The following is a 17,773-nucleotide window of genomic DNA, read 5'->3' as shown; positions in this document are numbered from 1 at the left end:
ATCTATTTGCCATGAAGTGATGGGACCAGATGCCATGATCTTCATTTTCTGAATGTTGAGCTTTAAGCCAACTTTTTCACTCTCCTCTTTCACTTTCATCAAGAGGCTTTTTAGTTCCTCTTCACTTTCTGCCATAAGGGTGGTGTCATCTGCATATCTGAGGTTCTTGATATTTCTCCTGGCAATCTTGATTCCAGCTTGTGCTTCTTCCAGCCCAGCGTTTCTCAGGATGTACTCTGCATATAAGTTAAATAAGCAGGGTGACAATATACAGCCTTGACGTACTCCTTTTCCTATTTGGAACCAGTCTGTTCTATGTCCATTTCTAACTGTTGCTTCCTGACCTGCATATAGGTTTCTCAAGAGGCAGGTCAGGTGGTCTGGTATTCCCATCTCTTTCAGAATTTTCCACAGTTTATTGTGATCCACACAGTCAAAGGCTTTGGCATAGTCAATAAAGCAGAAATAGATGTTTTTCTGGAACTCTCTTGCTTTTTCCATGATCCAGCGGATGTTAGCAATTTGATCTCTGGTTCCTCTGCCTTTTCTAAAACAAGCTTGAACATCTGGAAGTTCACGGTTCAAGAGATGAGACATCCATACCCCAACTCCCCTACCCCTTACCAGTCTAGTCAATAATTAAAAATAGTCAAGTTATCAACAAAGAATGTGCCTTTGATATGCAGATTAACCAGTCTAGAGCCTGACCTCTTCTCTCTGTTCCCCAACACATCCCAGGAGGCAGTTTTCCTAATCAGTAGGGGCTTTCCCAATGGCTCAGAGGATAAAGAATCTGTCCGCAATTCAGAAGACACAGATTTGATCCCTGGGTCAGGAAGATCTCCTGAAGAAGGGAATGGCAGCCCACTCCAGTATTCTTGTCTGGAAAATCCCATGGACAGAGGAGCCTCACAGGCTACGATTCATGGGGTCACAAAGAGTTGACACAACTGAGCATGTACATCCATGCACTAATCCCATTGCCAAGTACCAGGCAAGGAGGGGCCTCTCCCTATAGCTTCAGATCAGATCAGATCAGATCAGTCGCTCAGTCGTGTCCGACTCTTTACGACCCCATGAATCACAGCACGCCAGGCCTCCCTGTCCATCACCAACTCCCAGAGTTCACTGAGACTGACATCCATCAAGTCAGTGATGCCATCCAGCCATCTCATCCTCTGTCATCCCCTTCTCCTCCTGCCCTCAATCCCTCCCAGCATCAGAGTCTTTTCCAATGAGTCAACTCTTCGCATGAGGTGGCCAAAGTACTGGAGTTTCAGCTTTAGCATCATTCCTTCCAAAGAAATTCCAGGGTTGATCTCCTTCAGAATGGACTGGTTGGTTCTCCTTGCAGTCCAAGGGACTCTCAAGAGTCTTCTCCAACACCACAGTTCAAAAGCATCAATTCTTCAGCGCTCAGCCTTCTTCACAGTCCAACTCTCACATCCATACATGACCACAGGAAAAACCATAGCCTTGTCTAGACGGACCTTTAGCTTAGAGCTCGCTGAACTTATTCAGACTTGCCAGTCCTGCACTGTTTCTCCTGTACAACTTTGCCTTTCCCTGAGGAACCCCAATCCTGTCTTCTGCTCACTGATCCTGTAGTGTTTTTCCACATGGTCTTGTGTGGCAGGTCATGTCTCTCCTGTCTAGGACCTGTGAATATAATAAACTGTATTTTCATGAACCCCTTCTCTGACTCCCTTTGTGACTTCACCAGTGCTGTGTGCTAATTCACTTCAGTTGTGTCCCACTCTTATGACCCTATGTACTGAACCCCACTAGGCTCCTATGTCCATGGGATTTTCCAGGCAAGAACACTGGAGTGGGTTGCCATTTGCTTCTCCAGGGGATCTTCCCAACCCAGCAAGCAAGCCTGCATCTTTTTTGTCTCCTGCATTGCCAGGCGGGTTCTTTACCACTAGCACCACCTGGGACTGACTCTCATAAAACATTACAAAGCAAGTACTTAACAAAGACATGAATGGTATTGTGCTATAAATCTCATTTTGTTTTCTCAATCTCATACCTCATTCAACATTTTTATTTTTCATATTTACCCATGTCACTATGAATATCTAGCTCTTTGCTTCTTAATGCTGGTAGTAGTCCTTGATATTTGCATCACATATGTTCTTACACATTTCCCTAGGGATGAACACCCAGCTTGGCTTTCACTCCCTGCCAAGATATACAGTCCCATGTGGGACATCTTTGTGCAAAACCCTGCATTGATATCTTTGTGAAAACTGTCCTGGGAATGTGATTCCAGGTAAAGGCATTCCCATTAAGGAAGATACGAATTACTGCAGAAATAATTCATAGGTGAAGCTGCTTAACACCAAAACATATCAGATTACTGCAGAAATAATTCATAGGTGAAGCTGCTTAACACCAAAACATATCAGTAGTTCTCAAATTAATTTACAAATGCAATATATCTCAATCAAAACCCATTTGTACTTTTTGAGAAGCTCAATAAAGCATTTCTAAATTTTATAAATAAGGAAAGAATTCTGAGTAACTAAGTTAACTTTGAAGAATGAACATAGAAGAGGAATTTATTCTATCAGATATGATATACCACAAAGCTGTAGTAAGTAAAAATAATAAATGTAGGAATAAACAAACAGGTGTAATAACAGACAAATAGATCAATGGAACACATAGAAACTTTAGAAATAGACCTATGAATATATAGAACATAGTATGTGAACAAGGAGAAATGCTGGGTTTTTAATAGATTGTTTTGGGAGAAAGCTAGCTTACTCTATGAAGGGGAAAAAATGAAGCTGAATTCTTACACCAATTAAATTGTAGACTCTAGGTGGAAGCCTGAAATGTGGAAAGATATGAAGCTAATAGAAAAAAAGTATAAAATATCTTTGTGTTCTTTGGGAAGGAAAGATTTCTTAAATAAGTTCCAAAGTGAAAAACTAAAACCATAAAGCAAAAAAAGAAAAATGATAAATACAATTATATTAAAATTTAGCATTTCTCTTCAAAAAATAATACAATAGACACAGTTTATAGGCCAGTAAAAGATGTATATTTGTAAATTTATGCATATTAACAATTTTTAAAAAAAAACAGGAAAACAATTTTTAAATCATCAAAAGAGATAAATAGCAATTTACAGAAGCAAAGCCAAAATGGCAAAGCAGAATGTGAAGAGTTGCTTAAATTCACTTGGAATGAGAAAAATGCTTCAAAAAATTGAAACAAGATACCATATTGCACCCATCTGAATGGCAAAATATGAGAAGGTAGACTAATATCAAATGTTGGCATGGCTAGTGGGAATAAAAGCTTATATAGGCGTTCAGAGAAGAAATATAACATTATTTAGAAAAAAATAGGGATATAAATTCCCTATTTTCCTTATATATTGAGGAAATGAAGGTTTTTGTGTGGTAGAGTGACTGGCCAGAGTATCACAATTCCCAGATATCAGAGCAAATAATCTGTGATTCTCTGACCCTAGAACTTGGAGATTTCATGAAAGTATTTGTATTTGTTGTGGGCTAAATTGTATACCCCACTACTCCTGCCAAATTCATATGTTGAAGTCCCAGTCCTCAAACCTCAGAATGTGATCTTAGTTGGAAACAGGGTCTTTAAAGAGGTAATTAAGTTTAAATGTGTTCATTAGGGTGGGTTCTAATCCAATGTGTCTGGTGTCCTTATAAGAACAGGCAACTTGGACACAAACAGATTTGGAAGGAAGTGAGTTACAGGGAGGAGACAGCCATCCACCATCTAAGGAGAGAGGCCTAGAACAGATCCTTCTCTCACGACTCTCAGAAGTCAGCCAACAATCCAGCCAACACCTATTCTCAAACTTCTAGCCCCCAGAACTGTGAGACAGCAGACTTCTGTTGTGTAAGCCACACAGTCTTGGAGGCTGGAAATCTGAAATCAACATGCCAGCTGGGTTAGGTTCTGGTGACGGCCAGCTTCCCGACTTGCAGATGGCCATCTTTTCACTGTGTCTTTGCATGGAGGAGAGAACCCTGCTATATCTTCCTCTTATATAAGGTCCCAGGTTCTATCCGTGTAGGGCTTCACCTTTAAGGCTTCATTTAACCTTCATCACCTCCTTAAAGGCCCTATTTCCAATACTCACATGGGGGTATTAAGGCTTCAACCTATGAATTTCAAAGAGACAGTTTCATTCATAGCAGGCACTGCCATCTCTAGCCTGCTGCTGCTGCTGCAAAGTTGCTTCAGTCATGTCCAACTCTGTGTGACCCCATAGACGGCAGCCCACCAGGCTCCCCCATCCCTGGGATTCTCCAGGCAAGAACGCTGGAGTGGGTTGCCATTTCCTTCTCCAATGCATGAAAGTGAAAAGTGAAAGTGAAGTCACTCAGTCGTGTCCGACTCTTAGCAACCCAATGGACTGCAGCCCACCAGGCTCCTCCGTCCATGGGATTTTCCAGGCAAGATTACTGGAGTAGGGTGCCATTGCCTTCTCCGTGTCTCTAGCCTAGATTACCATAAAAGCTTTCTAACTGGAATCCCTGTATTTACACATACCAGCCTGTTCTCGACAGAGCGTTTGGAGTTATTATAAAATATAAAGTAGATTTTGCTATTACTCTGCTCAAAACTCTATAAAGGCTCCCACTTTATCAGAGTAAAAACCAAAGTTTTAAGATGGCCCACAAAACTCTACATGGTTCAACTACCTGACTCACTGGAAATCCCATCCTTCCACCTTCCTGCTTGCTCCCTCCTCGCCAGCTATTCTGGCCTGTATGCACTTCTTCAGAAATACCAGGCAGCCTTCTGCCTCAAAGTCTGTGCATGTGCTTTTCCCTCCCCCTGACACACCCTTCCCTCCAACATCCACATGGCTCATTTCCTCACCTCCTCCAACTCTTGGCTCAGGGAGATGTATCTTGATCATTCTGTTTAAAATAAAACACAACCACCTCTCTCCCATCCGCTTCCAACCTCCCTTAACAAATATCTCCTTTTCCGTGTGGCATTTATCATCTTCTAACACAGTATAGTATTCTTGCCTGGAGAATCCCAGGGACAGAGGAGCCTAGTGGGCTGCTGTCTATGGGGTCGCACAGAGTCGAACATGACTGAAGCGACTTAGCAGCAGCAGCAGCAGCAGCAACACAGTATATGAGCTTCCCTGGTGGCTCAGATGGTAAAGCATCTGCCTGCAATGCAGGAGACCCGGGTTCAATCCCTGGGTTGGGAAGATCTCCTGGAGAAGGAAATGGCAACCCACTCCAGTACTCTTGCCTGGAGAATCCCACAGTCAGAGGAGCCTGGTAGGCTACAGTCCACGGGCCGCAAAGAGTCGGACACTACTGAGCGAGTGCTTATGGGCTTCCCTGGTGGCTCAGTGGTAAAGAATCTGCCTGCCATTGCAGGAGACATGGGTTTGATCCCTGGGTCAGGAAGATCCCCTGGAGAAGGAAATGGCAACCCCCTCCATTATTCTTGCCTGGGAAACCTCATAGACAGAGGAGCCTGGAAGGCTATAGTCCATGGGGTTGCAAAAGAGTAGGATTTGACTTAGCAACTAAACAACTTGTTTAGTATTTTATTATATTCTTTCTGTCTCTTCTCACTAGGTTCCATAAGGGTAGAGATCTTAGTTTGATTGTTATTTGTTTTGTTTATGGTTTTTGTTTTCTGCATCCCAAGGACCTAGAATGGTACCTGGCACATAGCCATCACTTAATAAATATTTTTTGATGGTAGAATGCATAATTATTATATTATTTCCTTGTAGCTCAGTTGGTAAAGAATCTGCCTGCAATGCAGAAGACCCGGGTTAAATCCTGGGTCAGGAAGATCCCCTGGAGAAGGAAATGGCAACCCACTCCAATATTCTTACCTAGAGAATCCCTTGGACAGAGGGGCCTAGGAGGCTACAGTCCATGGGGTTGCAAGAGTCGGACACAACTTAGCGACTAAACTGCCGCCACCACCACCACCAGTTCCTGAGCACAAACGGGTTAGGTTCACAGGTCCGTGTATGTGTTAAGTCCAGAGTGACAGAGAGCTTTCATCTTGCAGACATAAGATACATTTAGAGCAAAAAAAAAAAAAAAAATTTTTGTTCAAATTTTAAAAACAAGTTATATGTTACTTTCTTGCTGAAACCTTCCATTGTTCACCTATTTAAAAAAGAAAAAGAAGAACATCATCATTTGTATTGAACCTTTGTTGGGTTAGAAGACACGCCTTGATGATCTCCATGGGGTTGCAGAGGTAACCATGGCACCCATGCTCTCAGCCTCACCTCTCTGATGATTGCCAAGGGTAATGTGACTTTGAACTGTGAACTGTGCATTCATACAGGAGCTGAATCACAAGTTTCACCAGCAGCTCTTGACCTCAACCTCACCTTCTCTTGGATGAAGGGATTCATCAATGGGCTTCAGACACAAACTCTGACTTTCTATTCACCCACTCAAAATTGTTCTACTTTGTCAGTCACCTTTCCTGAATCAATCACTCCAGAGCTAGAATTTTCACAGGTTGCATGGTTCATTCTTTGTCCTTCAAAATCATCCCTCCTCCTAAAATATGTATCCCTCAGGAACACATACCATGGCATTTTATCTCCTCTTTCATTTTTGGAAATATTTCTTGACTTTTGCCTCCATTATAACCTTTCTCTTGTAAGATAGGACCAATAATGTGAATAAAATATCTCAAAACTATGTAAAAGTCTGGCAACCTTTGTTTTTGTTCAGTCTGATGTTAAGTCATGTCCAACTCTGTGACCCCATGGACTATAGCATGCCAGGCTTCCCTGTCCTTCATTATCTCCCTGAGTTTGTTCAAAGTCATTTCAGTTGAGTCAGTGATGCCATCCAACCATCTCATCCTCTGTCATCCCTTCTCCTCCTGCCTTCAATCTTTCTCAGCATCAGGGTCTTCTCTAGTGAATTAGCTCTTTGCATCAGATGACCAAAGTACTGGCAACCTTGCTACAAACTAAATAGCCACACAACTAAATCACCTTAACAGACAACTTGTACCTTCCGCTGATGGGGGAAGACTTGTTATGCTTTTGATCTTAAGCATAACATTCATAAAAATATCAATAGACGTTTGAGGTAGAAAGTTCCCAAGTGAGTTTCAATGCATATTTTATTTTCTACATCTTGTTTCTCTAGCACAGGGACTCTCATTTTTTAAAAAATTTTACCAGTACTTCTCACTTTGCCTGCCATGTTATGGGCAATAAATATCTGTTGAAAGAATGAAGAAAATAAAAATGTACACGTTTATACCCTGAAGCCTTCTTTTTCTCTGTGCACTCTGAAATATCTCCACTGGGGGGCAGCACATGACTTTAATAACAGATTTTTTAAAAAGAGGCTAATGCTATGATACCATTCAAAATATGGTACTTTGAAGCATTTCACAGTTACAAATTGAAGAACGAGATGATAGTCTGACCTTCTTAAACTACTAAACTAATAACTACAAGGCTGAGATATCTATTCAAATATTATATCTTACTACAGCTTCAAAACATTTAATAATGTCAGTAGAAACAGCTGGAAATGAATTCTTAATAATAATTAGATGGTATTATAGCTGGTGAGATTTAATTGACATTATTTTTCTATCTCCAACCATCATAAAAATAAGACATGCCTTGTATTCTGTTTAATTCAAGAAATGGTCAGCATGCAAATTTGTAAGATGTCTTCAGGAAAACTGAATTTCATGAAAAATATAAACATTCTAACTCCTTAGCTATTTTGTGTGGGGCTCTTTTCTGCATAACCAGAACACAGGCTCTTGGGTTGGCGTGGGACGTTTCCAACGTCAATCAGTTACAATACAGGAGGGCCATATACAATATGGATTTCCCTGGTGGCTCAGCAGTAAAAAATCTGCCTACAACGCAGGAGACTTAAGTGACGCGGGTTCAACCCCTGGGTAGGGCAGATCCTGTGGAGGAGGAAATGGCAACTGGCTCCAGTATTCTTGCCAGGAAAAACCCATGGACAGGGGAGCCTACAATCCATAGGATCATAAAGAGTCAGACATGACTCAGCTGCTGAGCACACACACACATATACAATGTAGGAGGATTACTTTTGTTACTGTGGACAAATTTCATGCAGCTGTTTCCACATTCAGGCTAATTCCAAGTCTCTTCTGAGCAATAGTATATGTGATTCAAAGTATTAACTGACGTTTACACTGAATACAAATTGTTACTCTTTTCTCTAGAATAATATTAGTTGATTTCTTCAGTGTTTTCACCAGCAGCTTATTCCAGACTTTCAGTTTTCCTGATTTTACTAAAACCTACCTTCTTTCCTAAAACTTTACAACTCTCGTGGATACATATTGCCAGTTGAAATCCTTTTCCTCCATAAATGCAACACACTCATGAAACACATAGACAGCAAAAACATTTTTCAAATTAAAAAAAATCAACTACAGCATTCCATTTGCGGTGAGATCAGGTATCTAAAAAGATTATTATTATAAACTAGGGAAGGCCTGGTCATAGACAACTGAAATTCATCCTCTTGTAACACTGTGAAATATACACAGTAAATTTGTTGTGCTGTGTATACAGTACCGGTAATTAAAGTGACAAATTTGCTCTTTGAAGCATCTCACATTTTTATCTTAAAAATGTTCAGAGGGCTTGAATAAAGCTGTTTACCAACAGGAAATATGTACAAGTCCTTCTGAGTCAATGTTCTGAACTGACATTGATAACTGCAAGTATTTTTAATATTTTATGTCTTCTTTTTGTCTTTTTCAAGCAATAGATATCATATTTTTTCTGTTCAGCATATTATTCTCTTTTCTCTCTCCCTTTTTCCAAACGATCTCCTTCTAATGTGAGAACTCTCAGGTATCAGTTTCAAAAGATATCATGAATAGGATTTTTTAAGTAAAATTTTCCTATAACTTTCCTTGAAGTTATTGTCTTTCCAGTGTACAGAAATCAATAGACTAATATCTTCCTTCTGCATGATAAAGGAAGCCAGGTTTTCAGCAAAATATCTGAAATCTCATTCCTGAAAGCCCCATCTCTTTCACAAAATTAACTCCAAGTTTTGTGCTCTGTTAATTATGACATCCTACTTCCAAACTCTGTATCAGTTATATCTAATGCTTCTTATAATATTTTTTTAAAAACAAAAAACATTGGCTTAAACAAAATAGAAATATATTTTCTCTTGCATTAAAAAAATAGTCTGGAAAAAATAGTTCAGGAACCTAGTTTTCTAGCTTTTGTTCCATTATCCATAAGGTCATCCCAAGAGCCAAGATAGCTCCTGAGCTCTTGCCATCATATCTATACACCAGTTATAAACAGGCCCCTGCTGTTTGAATTAGTTGCATTAATTCTCTCAGAATTTTTACCTATAACTTCTGTGAATTTTTAATATGGTGTTTTGTAGAGAAAAAATAGGGTCTTTATATGTTTGTGCAAGGTAAATTTTAATTGCAGCAGTTAATTATTTCAGGAAGTCATTGCCCCTATTTCCATTCTATCAGATATGATCATATGTGAAACTTTGTCACTGAGAGGTAAATAGGATATGTGAAATTCAAGTCTGCTTTTCCTTTATGTATGACATTAAGCCCTTTGTCTAGTTCTCTTTATCACTGAAGTGGGCAGAAAAATGTCTTTCTTACTTACGTAAAGGGAATATTTTAAAGATAAAATGAGATAATTGATGGAAAATGTTTTGGAAAATAAAAAGTAACATATACAATATTGGGGCAGCCTGGCTTATCTTAGAATCAAGGGGCTTATGCAACATTGGGTTTTCCAAGCAGAAGCTATCACTTTGGTGCTGCCCGCAACACCTGCAGCCAGTGTGGCTAAACAGGTTGGTTGCTACTTCAAAGGGCAGCAGAAAATTGAGGAAAGCAGGTGTTACAAGAAAGAAGACTAACTCTAATCCAGAAATCCTTCATGGAAAAGCAGCCATAATAATGTCTTGCATCACTTTCTTGGGCTAGATGGGTAAACCTTTATTTATTATGTAAATTGTATTGTATTAAAGGATTTTTAAAATATAATGTCCATGATTTTCTTAAAATAGCAATTTGCAAGAAGCTCACTAATTCCCAACAACTCAGAATTAAGTATTTAAAACTCCTTGCAGAGAGGAAAAAAAATCCCCAAAGATTAAGAACAAATATCCTATTCTCATTTAATTAAAGCAAAAATGTAGCCTCTTAGAAAAGTCACTCTGAAAGCACACACGCACACACACACGCACACACACACACACTATTATCTCATCTCCTTTGAAATGACATCTGTTTAACCTCCGTTTTCACAGGTGGAGATTATTGGGGTAGAGACCTGAGACTGCCTTTAGCAACAGCTGAATTTCCTCTGATTAAGCAGTGCTGTAGGGACTTTAGGAGTTCCTCTTCACTTGGGTCTCCTGTTCAGCACCTGGATAAGCTTATATTGCCTTGGTAACCAAGCCAAAACCCTTTCTTACTGTTGAAAAGGGTGATTGATGCTTATTGATTATGATAGTTTGGGTGAATTGCGGTTTCTGTCATCATGTAGAGGGGTTTCTCAGTTTTCTTTCTTCTGCTAAAGGGATTTTGTGAAGTACATTTAATAATAAACTCTTTATAATCCCCCATGTATGTAGAGAACTTGTTTCCCAACATTTTAAGCTTCCTTGTATAATCCCCAGTCCCTTTGTGAGTTTTGTCCACTTTGAGGAAAGCCTTTGCACCTGTCATAGAAGTAATTGCCAATAGTTGTTTGTTTTTGAGACAGTCTCCTTTTTAAAAATTTATTTTTAATTGAAGGATAATTTGCTTTACAATATTGGTTTGATTTCTGCCACATATCAACATAAATTAGCCATAGATGTACATATGTCCCCTCCTTTAACCTCTCTCCCACCTCCCACCCTTTCCCACCCCTCCAGGTTGTTACAGAGCCCCAATTTGAGTTCCCTGAGTTATACAGCAAATTTCCGTTGTCTGTCTATTTTACATACAGTAGTATATATGAAGAAGATTGAGAGCAGAAGGATAAGAGGGTGTCAGAGGATGAGATGACTGGATGGAATCATCAATGCAATGAACATGAATTTGGGTGAACTTCGGGAGATGGTGAGGGACAGAGAGGCCTGGCATGCTGCAGTCCATGGGGTCACAAAAAGTCAGACACCACTGGGTGACTGAACGACAACAAAGTGTATATGGAGAGAGTAACGTGAAGCATATATACTGCCAGTAGCTTTCAAAACACATACAGGCATCCCTCGGTATCTACTAAACACTGGTTCCAGAAGCCCGTGCGGATATCAAAATCTGTGGATGCTCAAGTTTCTTATTTTTGTTGTTTAGTTACTAAGTCATATACAACTCTTTTGCAACCCCATGGACTGTAACCCACCAGGCCACTCTGTCCATGGGATTTTTCCAGGCAAGTATACTAGAGTGGGTTGCCATTTCCTGCTCCAGAAAATCTTCCCAACCCAGGGATCAAGCCTGCATATTCTGCATTAGTAGGCAGGTTCTTAACCACTGACTCACCAGGGAAGCCTAAGTCCCTTATATAAAATGGCAAAATACAGGTGGCCCTCCGTACCCACGGGTTCCATATCCATGGATTTAACCAAACAAAATCCATAACTCTAGAATCCACAGATGTGGAGGGCCCACTGTACAAACTCTGTTACCCTGCGAATGGAACAATCCATGAATACTTTCATGATAATCAAAGGCCCCAGGCACTGAACTGGGTTTCTACCACTATATTGAGACTTGTTCCAAGTAACTTCTCTACTCCAGTAATATTTCCATCTCTAAAATGTTTTAGACTTTAAGTATTTTACCGGGATATATCTACATGAGACTTGCCTGAAATTTTTTTAGAGGAAAAACTTATAACTTTTTTGCTAAAAGCAACATTGTGTTTTGTTACCATTGTTATCATAACTGTTAAAATTTGCTTTCTCCTTGCTTTTAGCTCTGTGAGTACAGTGTCTTATATGGATGAACCTTGCCAGCCTGAAGATGCCTCTCGCCTCACAGTTCACATGGAAAACACTTACCAACTGGGTGTGTTATTTTATTATTCCTTCCAATTTAAAACTTCTAATTTCATGAGTGATATTTACTCAAAATAATATCTGATAACCTGGCATCATCTTCAATACTAGCACTATATAAGGGATCTTAATTAATTGGGTGATTTGATATTGTTTTAATTTCTTCCTCTGCAAAATTGGGCCAGTACCCATTGTTTACTTTTTTTTAATCAGTATTTTCCAAATATCAAGCAATTCATTGGCTGCAACTGAGGTGTAGTGTGTTACTGAATTAAGAAGTTCATTGGGTATTTCAAGGTTATCTTGTGGAGTTTTTTGTATCTACTTGAGTTAAATGAAACAGATAGGCATTAAGATTTTATTGAACAAAAACAACCAAGATTGCTAATGGATGGAGAAAAAAGCCTTCAAGGCAAAAGCAAATGATTCCTGGTCCCCTGTTGACAGAGATGTTTATCTTTTCCCACAGAGGTTTTGGGTCTTTGAAAACAAAAATCCTGCACCTGCCCCTGTTCTCCAGGTGGAATCCACAGTGACTATCATTCCTCCTCACATTTTCTCACAGAACTACTTCTTTGCTCCAAATGTGTACCTGCCCACTATTATCTGGATCTACATATAATTATTGCTGTGTAGAAATTCCACAGAGACTTACCAGTAACCCAAGGAAGACGCAATGGGCCAGTGTGAGTTAATCTGTGGCCAGTTAACCTTAAGAAAATTATAGGCCATCAACACATCCCATTAGACCTTCTAGGCAGTTTTCTATGATAATCCCCAAGATGACATGGATTGTAAAGCTCCATAATTAGCCTGTCCACTGGTATTTTCACAGTGCCTATGGTATACGGATAACATCCTGCCATTCAATATACCCTTATACTCCATCTGATAACCTTACCCAGTTTCCTTTGGGGGAGCACCACCACCGCCATTATTATCACTTTTGGTCCATAGCATCCTGCTGAAGCTGACACTGGCTTCGGAGATGTAACAGTGACTGACCTAGGGATTCGGTCAAGGTCATGAAAGCCTTTGAGAGTCAATTCAGAGAATATTGTTTGGGCTATTGAAGAAGTGGATCAGCCTCTGAAACCTGCAAGGATGTAAGCTCTATGGCAGCTTTTGCCATCTTGCCCGCACACAAAGCCTGAGACCAAGTCCTAAATACCCTCTGTATTCTTAGACTTTTTATTTAGGCAAGCTAAGCATGGGTCAAGTTTTCTTGTAACTAAAAGATCTTCACTATTCAGTGCCTTTGACTCTGGGCTCTGCATGCTAGAAGGGTTTGAATCGAAAGATAGCGAGGGAAAGACATCATTTGAGCTAAACTCCCATGAGATGATTTCAATAAGACAGCATTTAAAATATGAAGCCCCGCATTTCTTCAAAAATACGTGCTTTCATAACTTATTTCCTCAAATAAGCTAAATTGTCTCATCAGTTTTAAAAGTACTGAGTGCTGAACCAAATTAGAAAAATAATTTTAAAAATACCTTAGTGTAGAAAAAAAGTTTCCATAATTTCTTTCAAAAAGTCATGCAAATTAGTCTTCTATGATTAGTCTTTTATACTTGACAATCAGTTTTATAAGGAGTCAGGTAGCTATTTTGTTAATAATCAAATATGTGTTTCTACTTCTACCTGTTTCTGGGTTTATTTTGCATCTGAAAGGTACTCTGTGGGCCTTTGGCAAAGATTTTCTCATATCTACACAGTAAATGGAGATGGCAATGGCACCCCACTCCAGTACTCTTGCCTGGAAAGTCCCATGGGCAGAGGAGCCTGGTGGGCTGCAGTCCATGGGGTCGTGAAGAGTCAGACACGACTGAGCGACTTCACTTTCACTTTTCATTTTCATGCCTTGGAGAAGGAAATGACAACCCACTCCAGTGTTCTTGCCTGGAGAATCCCAGGGACAGGGGAGCCTGGTGGGCTGCCGTCTATGGGGTCGCACAGAGTCGGACACGACTGAAGCGACTTAGCAGCAGCAGCAGCACACAGTAAACACTGACTTGGGGAGTTAAAGCAACATCAGTCGCCAGTATTACCGTGTTTAAGTTTTCACATTCTACCCAATAATATGTGCATCATTTAAACATATCTTAAATGTTTAGTATGGTTGTCCTCCCTTTATATGAGTAATTATAGCCACCAAGAATGAGATTAAACATGAGTATAATTAAAGAAAAAAAGAAAAAGGAAGAATGAAAATATATTTCTTATAATTAAAAGCCCCTTATCTCCTCCCATTAATTGATTACTGAAACATGAGTACGGCAGAAAATACTGGCTGTAGGGGCCAACGTACATGAGTCTGAATACTTGTTTTGCCCATTCCTAAATAAATAATGTTTAAGCAAGGTATTCAGCATCCTTGAACCTCAGTTTCTTCCTCTGTAAGTAGGGATCATAGGTCACACATGGTAGGGATACAATGAGAATTAAATAAAGTATTATATTTAAACTGCTTCTCATTCAGTATGTTATTGCCTCTGACTATAGAACATCACCTTAGATCACTAAGAATAAAAGCCTTCCATGACATCCAATATAACTTCCTCTTAAGTATGGAATGAGTTCTCCACAGGACTTTTTCTGGAGCAATGACTATAGAGGTACCCGATTATTTAAACATTGACTGTAATCCCCACATCACACAGGGCTACAGATGGCCATCCTTGCTAACACATCAAGACAGCGCACCTGAGAATGCAGCCAATATAGTGAAAAATAGAATCGAAAGATGGCAAGAGAAAGACATCATTTGAGCTCAATTCCCGTGAGATGATCAGGCCCTGTCACCAGATGATTTATTGGACAGAGCCTGCCAGTCTCTCACCGCTCCCTCTTTGCTCCACCCTATAGGGGTCCTTCCTGCCTGTGGAGACCTAAACCATCTCCGGCCTTACACCACTGTCCATCCTGCTGCCTTCTTCTGCCCGCAGTGAGGAGACAACAGTAACAGCAGCAACACTATAATAAAGATAATGAGTAGCTTTTTGTGTGGCAGACTCACTATTCTGAGCACTTTAAATACTTCATCGATTTCATCCCAACAAAAAAACAGTAGGTGGCAATTCTCATCACTATCCCAAGCTGGGACCCTAAGACACAGATATGTTAACTAATCAAATTTTTATCTATTCTCGCTTAAATCTGTTTTTACAGATAAGTTTTTCTTTCTTTTCTCCATCCTGATCCTTCTTCAGATCTTTGCAATTTGATTTCTAAAAGCATTTTTTCCTCCTAAATTAGAAAAAAAAAAATTGCTCTAGAAAAGAAAAAAGGTTTCAGTTCAGTTCAGTCACCCAGTCCTGTCCGACTCTTTACGACCCCATGAGCCCCAGCACGCCAGGCCTCCCTGTCCATGAACAACTTCTGGAGTCCACCCAAACCCATGTCCATCAAGTCGATGATGCCATCCAACTATCTCATCCTCTGCTGTCCCCTTCTCCTCCTGCCCGAAATCTTTCCCAGCAGCAGGGTCTTTTCCAATGAGTCAGCACTTCTCATCAGGTGGCCAAAGTACCAGAGCCTCACCTTCAACATCAGTCCTTCCAATGAACACCCAGGACTGATCTCATTTAGGTGGACTGGTTGGATCTCCTTGCAGTTCAAGGGACTCTCAAGACTCTTCTCCAACACCATAATTCAAAAGCATCAATTCTTCGGCATTCTTTATAGCCCAACTCTCACATCCATACATGACCACTGGAAAAACCATAGCCTCGACTAGATGGACCTTTGCTGGCAAAGTAATGTCTCTGCTTTTTAATATGCTGTCTAGGTTGGTCATAACTTTCCTTCCAAGGAGTAAGCGTCTTTTAATTTCATGGCTGCAATCACCATCTGCAGTGATTTTGGAGCCCAGAAAAATAAAGTCTGCAACTGTTTCCACTGTTTCCCCCATCTATCTGCCATGAAGTGATGGGACCGGATGCCATGATCTTCGTTTTCTGAATGTTGAGCTTTAAGCCAACTTTTTCACTCTCCTCTTTCACTTTCATCAAGAGGCTCTTTAGTTCCTCTTCACTTTCTGCCATAAGGGTGGTGTCATCTGCATATCTGAGGTTCTTGATATCTCTCCCAGCAATCTTGATTCCAGCTTGTGCTTCTTCCAGCCCAGCGTTTCTCATGATGTACTCTGCATATAAGTTAAATAAGCAGGATGACAATATACAGCCTTAATGTACTCCTTTTCCTATTTGGAACCAGTCTGTTGTTCCATGTCCAGTTCTAACTGTTGCTTCCTGGCCTGCATACAGGTTTCTCAAGAGGCAGGTCAGGTGGTCTGGTATTCCCATCTCTTTCAGAATTTTCCACGGTTTATTGTGAACCACACAGTCAAAGGCTTTGGCATAGTCAATAAAGCAGAAATAGATGTTTTTCTGGAACTCTCTTGATTTTTCCATGATCCAGCAGATGTTGGCAATTTGATCTCTGGTTCCTCTGCCTTTTCTAAATCCAGCTTGAACATCTGGAAGTTCACGGTACACATATTGCTGAAGCCTGGCTTGGAGAATTTTAAGCATTACTTTACTAGCATGTGAGATGTGTGCAATTGTGTGGTAGTTTGAGCGTTCTTTGGCATTGCCTTTCTTTGGGATTGGAATGAAAACTGACCTTTTCCAGTCCTGTGGCCACTGCTGAGTTTTCCAAATTTGCTGGCATATTGAGAGCAGCACTTTCACTGAATCATCTTTCAGAATTTGAAATAGCTCAACTGGAATTCCATCACCTCCACTGGCTTTGTTCATAGTGATGCTTCCTAAGGCCCACTTGACTTCACATTCCAGGATGTCTGGCTCTAGGTGAGTGATCACACCATTGTGATTATCTGGGTCATGAAGATCTTTTTTATATAGTTCTTCTGTGTATTCTTGCCACCTCTTCTTAATAACTTCTGCTTCTGTTAGGTCCATAGCATTTCTGTCTTTTATTGAGCCCATCTTTGCATGAAATGTTCCCTTGGTATCTCTAATTTTCTTGAAGAGATCTCTAGTCTTTCCCATTCTATTTTTTCCCTCTATTTCTTTGCATTGATCACTGAGGAAGGCTTTCTTATCTCTCCTTGCTGTTCTTTGGAACTCTGCATTCAAATGGGTATATCTTTCCTTTTCTCCTTTGTTTTTTGCATCCCGTCTTTTCACAGCTATTTGTAAGGCCTCCCCTGACAGCCATTTTGCTTTTTTGCATTTCTTTTTCTTGGGGATGGTCTTGATTCCTGTCTCCTGTACAATGTCACGAACTTCCATCCATAGTTCATCAGGCACTCTGTCTATCAGATCTAGTGCCTTAAATCTATTTCTCACTTCCACTGTATAGTCATAAAGGATTTGTTTAGGTCATACCTGAATGATCTCGTGGTTTTCTCCACTTCAATTTCAGTCTGAATTTGGCAATAAGGAGTTCATGATCCGAGCCACAGTCAGCTTCTAGTCTTGTTTTTGCTGACTGTATAGAGCTTCTCCATCTTTGGCTGCAAAGAATATAATCAATCTGATTTCGGTGTCGACCATCTGGTGATGTCCATGTGTTTTCCATGTTTTACATGTGTTTACATGGTGATGTCCATGTTTTTTCACATGATGTCCATGTGAAAAAAGGTTTAGGTCTTTGCATTAGTTGACTCTGAAAGTTTTGGGAGCTTGTTTTGGAAGTCAGTGAGTGAATGAAAGTCACTCAGTCATGTCCTACTCTTTGCGACCCCA

The 17,773-nt window shown here is 40.2% G+C and overlaps 1 protein-coding gene across 1 annotated transcript in view; it reads left to right on the top strand.

The window, feature by feature from the left end:
• Window positions 1-17,773, top strand: part of DYNLT5 (dynein light chain Tctex-type family member 5) — a 30,222-nt gene that overhangs the window by 6,989 nt on the left and 5,460 nt on the right. Inside the window, exon 3 of the mRNA XM_006071732.3 lies at window positions 11,978-12,069. Coding sequence (XP_006071794.1) covers window positions 11,978-12,069 — 92 coding nt within the window. The remainder of the gene's footprint in view (window positions 1-11,977; window positions 12,070-17,773) is intronic.

Source organism: Bubalus bubalis, chromosome 6 (genome assembly GCF_019923935.1).
Source record: "Bubalus bubalis isolate 160015118507 breed Murrah chromosome 6, NDDB_SH_1, whole genome shotgun sequence".
NCBI lineage: Eukaryota > Metazoa > Chordata > Mammalia > Artiodactyla > Bovidae > Bubalus > Bubalus bubalis.
Note: the sequence above shows the minus strand (reverse complement) of the source record. Positions and strands in the feature narration are given on the sequence as shown.